General features: G+C 43.5%; 1 protein-coding gene across 1 annotated transcript; it reads right to left on the bottom strand.

Moving 5' to 3' along the window:
* Positions 1 to 482: 482 nt before the first annotated feature.
* Positions 483 to 4,353, bottom strand: MRPL19 (mitochondrial ribosomal protein L19). Its single transcript, XM_075049025.1, has 6 exons — positions 4,238 to 4,353; positions 3,866 to 3,977; positions 3,312 to 3,430; positions 2,627 to 2,761; positions 1,609 to 1,790; positions 483 to 828 (listed from the first exon to the last, which is right to left on the bottom strand). Exons 1-6 carry the CDS (start codon positions 4,329 to 4,331, stop codon positions 613 to 615), a joined length of 858 nt encoding a protein of 285 aa, XP_074905126.1. The 5' UTR covers positions 4,332 to 4,353; the 3' UTR covers positions 483 to 612.
* Between the last annotated feature and the right edge of the window lie 3,212 nt (positions 4,354 to 7,565).

Genomic DNA, 7,565 nt, shown 5'->3' with positions numbered 1-7,565 from the left:
CCAGTATTGAGAACCTACTCTGACACTTTGGGAGCCCTTCATCAGGAACCTTACACTAATTCACATGATTTGGCTTAAACAGACTGGCTCAGTTCTTCAAAACTGTGTTTGCTGCTCTGTTGGCAGATTAGTATTACTGCTCTATCAGAAACAGGTTTGGTTTTTTTTAATGTGAAAACTAAACAGTGCTTACTCTGAGAATGTATAGTTGGCTCAGACATGCCTACTTCCGTGCTGTAGCCTGTTTCTGAAGTTGAGAGTCAAGCAGTTCTACAACTGGCCACTACCTAGTCTGTAAAGAGAGAAGTAACAGAAGTGTTTGGAAGTGACAACTAACTTGACTAGGTGCTACAAACCCCCCTTGTTAACCAAGTTAAAAAAGGAGGCTTCTCCTTTCTGGAGAAGGAGTGAACACAGCATTATAGTCCTCAAAAAGGAGTGGCTGTTTTCAGGAACGGAAAGTTAGTGTTCAACCACAAAAGTTTTTACAGTTCTGGAAAGGTTAACTTTATTGTTTATTTTGCTTATGTATATACAAAACTTGACAACTGATAGTCTATACAGTAAATTCAAAGTAAATGTTAATTTTTTCAGTAATTCCAAAAACCATTATTATTTTTTAAGCTCTTCACTCACTTCTTTCCAAATTTTTTCCTCTATTTTTGAAGTATCATATTCTCGCAGCATATCAAACTCTAGCCATGGCTGGCTCCACTTCTGTGCTTCTTTCATTTTTTTTTCAGGTAGCTCAAACTTTATTCCTTTTATATTGTATTTTGGCCTTTCCCACCGTTTTGACCATGGTTTAGGTTTCATTCGTACCTGCAGCTAGGGTGAAAGATTAAAAAAAAAAAAGTATTAAGTAACCAGAATTTTGATTGTGAGCTTAGCAAAAGGTGAGACAGCTGCTTTTCTAACACAAGGAAAGTATGAGAACACAGACCAATTTGTCAGTATGTTAAGAAACTACTGAAACTACTACTTTACGCTGTTAGGAGAAAAGGAATTTTTTGTGACCACATGACTATTGCCGTAGTATCTTGTAAAACTTTCTAATTAATACTGTCTTGATTTATTACATAGTCCTTAAATTGACATATAAAGTGAAGTTAACTCATCTTTTGTAGTTCCACTCCTGTTCCTTATTAAGGAAAAAGAAAAGCAGCACGATAGGGAAAAGGAGAAATGATCACTAAGTTACCTAGTTACTAGATTACACTGACACATCTGCTAGTTTCTGGATCTTCTCTGACATGCAGAGAATATTACCTTCTTTCCTGATGCTTACCACTCCCAAATCAGTAACCATGTTAACAATAACACTCCTGTAAGAAAAGCTTTTCTCTCTGCGCAGTGTTATATAGCGGCATGTGGAGGCCACCACTCCTTGCATATCTTCAAAATTAACCACTAAGGATGGTAGGTATTTACAGTCTCAACATTCTTTCACTATTGAAATGGCATAAAGACTTGCTTTATTTTGTAGCCTTTCATCACCCTGGTAATTGATGTAGCAAAGAGGTGTTTAACCACCTTCCAGGATATCAGTCAGATATGAAAGCTACCTAAATGATCCTCCAGTTTCCCTCTGAAACATGAGGCTCCTACCTTGTTTACAGGAATTTCTTCATGGTCTAAATGAGACACAGGTTTCATATTCACGTCAAAAGTACTATATTCAGGGAGGGCATCTCGCAGGTACATCAGGTTGTCATCCAGCCTCTTTTCTAGCTTCAGAACCTCGATGGCCTGGACTCGAGGACTGTACAGTTCATAAAGTATTTCAACACCTTAGAGAGAGAAAGTCTGGTTTAATGAACCAAATTAGTTAGAAATACTAACACCGAATTAGTATTTCCTCAGTATTATACATTCCTGTATTATTCAAGAACTGCTTTTTACTCATACAGGGAACTACAATATATAGTGCTGTGTGCACATGTGATTGTACACGTGCATTGTGTCTGTACAGGCAAATTCAGATTTCCTTTGTAAGTTAAATCTTTGATAACAGCTTGAGAGACATGGAATGGCTTGCATTTAAGGAAGAAGGGCCTGGGTTTTACACTTCACTCCCTTTTGATTACAATGGCTGTTACTATCTGTCTCACTGTACGTGTAGTGTATATAAAGAGACACCCACCTCTTTCATATTTGCTCTCAGAACAACAGTATTTGCATCTCCCCCCATTTTGCCATAAACCAGAATATGAGCCTATTATAAAACTCTGCTGATCTGTTGCTTGTTAAACATTTCATGCAAATATACAGTGTTCAAAATGGGCTAGTATTTACATGGCTAGCAGTAGACTGCCCAGGCTCAAATATAAGCACAATCATAGTGGATCACATTCAGTCTCCTCAGAATACAGATCTAAAAATCACTAAGTATATAGAAAAAAAATTACTAAGCAGTTCCATGTTTTCAACTACATGGCACATCAGCATCTCTGTGTATACAGTTTTAAACCTGCAGTATCCCCTAGCAGGTAGACGCACAATTTCACTTTAATCTATTGCCATCCCCTCTGCAGACTAATATTCTATACCAGAAATCCCTTCACATACAACTTCGACATTTTTTTGCTTAACATTTCTAGCATAATTACCACAGTTGAAAACCCACCTTGGCCTTCTATAACGTTCCGAAGGACAAAGGTAGCGCCAAGTCCTTTTCCTCCTCTTTGAATGCAGATGCCTACAAACCGGTTGGCTTTCTCATTGGCATATGGATCTGCAGTAGTAACGGCAAGTATACTGCCTGCCAAAAAAAATAAAATAAATAAAATAAATAGACTGTTCAAGTAAATATGTACCAAAACGTGGGAACAGAGACAGACAAAGCACATGCGTTTAGGTACATTTTGAAAATGTTTTATTTTCCATCAAAACTGCCAGAAATAGAATAAACTTCTAATGTGCCCTGAATTAATATATGTTAAAGCGATTCTGCAGGTTAACCATGAAGCTTTTTCACCTTCACCTTTATCTTTTACTCTTCATTATGCAAACTGAATACAAATAATCTCGTGTATTTTCCTTTCTTGAGCTTTACTGGTAAACCATATGCTAAAGTGCCCGGATTTAAAAAACATGTAAGAAACACATTAGTATTATACTTTTAATGGAAACTGGATATAAATATGAAATTAAAATATGAAGTAGTATGTATAAAAGCACATACTAGTTGATCTAACATACCTGATGCTGTGATGTTCTATGATATTCTACAACATGAAACCACACCTTTTACCATCCCACTCTACAAAAAATATTGATGAAATTGTGAAAGTTATAGCGCTGTTACTGACCAACATAGAACTCTGGGATGTTGAAGACTTTCCGTCTCTGTATCATATCCTTTCTTTCTATATAAAATTTATGAGGATCTGTTCGCCCTCTGGGAGGTATAAATTCAGGGCTCAAGAACCTGTAAGAAAATCCAAACTTTTAAAAGTGTAAAATAAAAGCATTTTGCAGCTCCATTTCACAAACAGTAATGGAGGCACTTAGAGTTGATCTCAAGGTGTAAGTCAAAGGCAGGCACAGGACCCATGTCCTTGTCACCTTGTGGCATGCTAAGAGATGCATGCCTTTAACAGATGAAAATCTCACATGTCAACCACAAATTTGCAAAAATCTTTACTGCTATACATTTTTTTTCCTATTTCACTGCTTTCAGGAACTCTAGAACGCAGTATTTGAAGGGTTTTAAGCATATTTCAACACGAATTACTTTTGGTAGAACTTTGCAAATACTTTTTATGTAATAATGCCTCGGAGCTTTAAGGCGACGCTCACACAATTACCAGCCTGACAGCAGACCTGAACACAGGCCCCTGTGAGAAGTGCCAGGACACCCTACCTCCTCTCCTCTCTCTGCTTCTGCCTGTCAATAATGATGGGCTTTGGAGGCGGCTGAAATTTTGCTGGCTTTCCATCGCTGCTAATTCGACAGCTTGAGGAAGAAAAGTACCCTATAAAAAGAAAATATTTTCTTAAACCCCGTGTTTTCAAGTCGAACTGCCCCCAACAGCCGGCGTTCGAGTTCCCACCCCCGCCAGGCCGGCCTGGCCCCCCCCCCTCACCGGGGGTACCCCCACCCGCCCCCGCTCTCTGGGCAAACACCCCGCGGCGCCCTGAGGGACAGGAGCAGGCCGCGGGCAGCCGCTCCCCGGCCGCGGGCAGGAGGAGGGCACCGGGCAGGCAGGAGATAAGGGGTACGGGCGATCCTTACTGCCGGGCAAGGCTGGCCGGGCGGCGGCGGCGGCGAGGCCCGCCAGCCCCGCGGCGGCACTCGGCGGCAACAGCCTCCCGCAGGCGGCTGCCATGGCGACTGCGGCCGCTTCCGGCCTGCCGGCGCGCGCGCGCAGCGCCGCTACGGTCAGCGCAGCGGGACAAACCAGCGCCAAGGGCGAAGCGGAGCGGTGGCCGGCGGCCCTGCCTTCCCGTGCCTGCAGGGAGGAGGGACGAGGTCCGATTCGGCTCCTCGGGGGGCTGCCCGGTTCAGGCGTGAGGGAAGGACCCTGGCCTGCCCTGATGGAGGGTCTGTGGCTGGTCCCTGCCGCAGTGGACGGGCCCCTGGCAGTCTGCCGCCTCCTCACAGGGTGGGGGGTTGGAGCTGGAGCCAAGCGTCCCTCCGAGGGTGTGAGGAGACAAAATGGCTCCTGTCACCCCCAGACCCTCAGGGAGATGCCGGGTGGGGGAGAAGGACCCAAAAGGAGGAGCAGAGAGCAGCCCCGGCCCTAGAGCTGACCTGGAAGGGGAGAGGGGCAGGGGCCGTGGCAGTGGGTTGCCAAACTGGGGCTCCCGGGGTGTCACTGGGCCCGGCGGCGGCGGCGGGAGTACTGGGTGGGAACGCTCGTAAAAGCTCCTTGGGACATCGAGGGGACCCTCCGCAGTTTATTAGTGCTGGCTTTGTTGTGTGAAAGTGGTTTGCGTGACTATGGTTTCCAGAAACTATGTGTTTCCTCTGTGTTTTCATGATAGAAAGGCTCAGCTAATAATCTTTTCTGGGCTGTTGTTAGGTCTATCCGTAATTCAGATAAACTGCAGTCCCAGAGTTTTCACCATGATTAGTTCAGAAGTTATTATATACTTTGGTATTACTGAGCTACTTTTAATATGTTTGTTTCAGTCAGATTTCGTCAGGTGTCAACTACAGTCTGGATACAATTAGTAGCTACTCAGGCAGGAGAGAGGCAAAGTTTTAATGCAGAGCATGGACCTATAAATAATACCCCACTGTTTAAACTTTGCAGAGGTTCATTTCAAAATATGCCTGACCCCATCAACTAATTAGATGAATCATGTTGCCTGTGATGTTCTCCCAGCCCCTTTTATTGGTGGCAGCTGACTTTGTAGCCTGAACCTCCACAATAATGAGAGTTATTTTATAGTTTGTGATCAGCTGTTTGGTTTCTTAACTGTTGTTCAGAAGATGATGGGGTGTGCAGAAGACAAGTCACAGTATTTCTCAATAATCTGCTGATCTAACACAGATGTGAGTTAATAATCAGGACACGGATGGGACAGAAGAGGGCACTCTGATCCTTAAAATACAAAAAAAATCTCCACCAGCACGAGTACACCCCTTGAAGCTAAGATCTCTTTGCAAGATTTTTTTCAAGTTCTTAGGACTGCCTAAGCACTGTTAAAGAGGCAGAATAATATATCTCAGGGGGATGAGGAGCAGAGCATAATTCCAATAACTTGTGCTGTGTAAGCATCTTACTTGTGTGTGTGGGTCCTGTTCTTGGCTGTCTTTTCAGGGCAGCTTTCTCAAGTTTGAAATACTGGTACAAGGGACTTGCCTTCAGTTTCTTTGCTGAGCAGGTTCAGATATAGGAGAGGAACAGCTGCCTTCCTACTTTTCTTACCTATATAAAAATATCTGTGAAAATATGGATCACTTTGCAATAACATAAGTTCACTTCTGTAAAAGGCTTCTAGGGGTAGGGTGAGATTCATAAATTAAACGCAGCAATGTTCTCAGGCAATCTGGCAAAGATTAAACAGACTTTGGGACTTCTCTGAATTAATTCTGTTTGAGTAGAGCATATTTCTAGTCCCTCCTATCAGGTCCCTGGGAAGCTTACCTGTGGTTCCTTACTGCTACTATACAAAATTTATTTGTGACTGCTTGCCCAGCTTGAATTATGGCCCCCTGTTAATAAGTGTGTGTCTTCCTCTCAGGTAGTCATGGCCAAGTCACTCTTTAAGTCCTTTTTGATAAGTTTTAGCTGAATCTACCCTGGAGGAGCAAGGATGTCCCATGGAGCACCCTGTAGGTGTGTTTTCACAATGCCTAGGCAGCTATGACTCAATCTAGGGATGCTGTGCCCTGCAGCTCTTTTTTGTTCCCACCAAAATGCACTGCAATCCCCTGTCTGATCATCTGAGTTTCCTTGGGAAGAAAATCCAGACAGGTAGAAAATAGTGCTTAGCCTGACCCCCTCTCTTCTATGGAAATAGGATGTGGCCAAGGTCTTTGATTAAATATCGTCCTTCATGTTACTGTCTTCGAAGTCTCTTCCAGTATTTCAATATCCTTCTTGAACTGTTTGTTTCAAAACTGGACATGGCAGTTCAGTAGTGCTCACAGTCATCTCAAATACGGAGATACAATAGCTCACAGTCTTCAGCTGTGTTTATATGCAGTACCGAGGTAGGCCTTTTGGCCACAACATTGCATTGAGAGGTTGAGTTCACTCAGTTATCCAGCTGGACATGCTTCCACCTCCAGCCTATTTCAAAACCAAAGCTCTTTTGGCATGGGTGTTTCAGTGAACTGTCTTCCTTCCATGATGTTTGTGTCCTTGCAGATGTATCAATAAAGACAACGTATTCTCGCTCTCAGGTCACCAGTATAACTGATCCCTCTTGGACTTCAGTAGAAACACACTTCCTTGCTAAAGATTTTACTGAATGATTGTTCTGTTCATTAGAGGAAAAAACACTGATGTTTAGGGATTACCCTGTGATGAAGGAGACCTTCCTTATGTTTTGCTCCACCCATTCTTTGTGACTCTGAGCCATTCTCATTTCTGTTTTCTGTGCTTTAGCTCAACTTTATTGTAAGCATGAAAACCCGAAGAACTGACCCTCTCAGACCGCATGCTGCTTTTGGCCAGATAGGGAAGGGTTATACGTTTCTGATGTGGAGATGCCTGACAGGCTGTACCAGTGTTGGCTCAGAACAAGTTCAGAGACAGCTACTTGAGGTCTAGGACACTTCTGGATTTATATGACTCTGAGTGTAAATTAAGAAACCCCCAAAACTGGCTACAAGCATTGGGGCAGGGCTCTTACTCTGAGTGGTGTGAACATGGGCAGGCTGCTTCCTGGCTCAAGCAGACCTGCCGACCTGCCTCCCTGCACCTAACACATGCTGTCTGGATTTAACCCATTCATGTCCCCATGGGGCCAGGGACGTGGTGCTTCGGTCCCAGCATAGATACGTGCATCAATTTCTGCAGCACCAGGATGAGGGCTGTCCGTATTAGCTTCTGAAACAGGATGTGTTGCAGTCTGAAATCACAGAGATTTCTTCTAAACACCTGAGG

Source organism: Buteo buteo, chromosome 17 (assembly GCF_964188355.1).
Source record: "Buteo buteo chromosome 17, bButBut1.hap1.1, whole genome shotgun sequence".
Taxonomy (NCBI): domain Eukaryota; kingdom Metazoa; phylum Chordata; class Aves; order Accipitriformes; family Accipitridae; genus Buteo; species Buteo buteo.
This window is presented reverse-complemented; position numbering and strand designations above follow the sequence as displayed.

What these genes read in the sequence shown, in the direction of transcription:
- MRPL19 (XM_075049025.1), bottom strand. Translation starts at nt 4,331, where the DNA reads ATGGCAGCCGCCTGCGGGAGGCTGTTGCCGCCGAGTGCCGCCGCGGGG. An exon ending in CCGGCCAGCCTTGCCCGGCA is followed by an intron (nt 3,978 to 4,237) that starts GTAAGGATCGCC and finishes TTCTTTTTATAG; the next exon opens with GGTACTTTTCTTCCTCAAGC. An exon ending in GAACGTTATAGAAGGCCAAG is followed by an intron (nt 1,791 to 2,626) that starts GTGGGTTTTCAA and finishes TCTCTCTCTAAG; the next exon opens with GTGTTGAAATACTTTATGAA.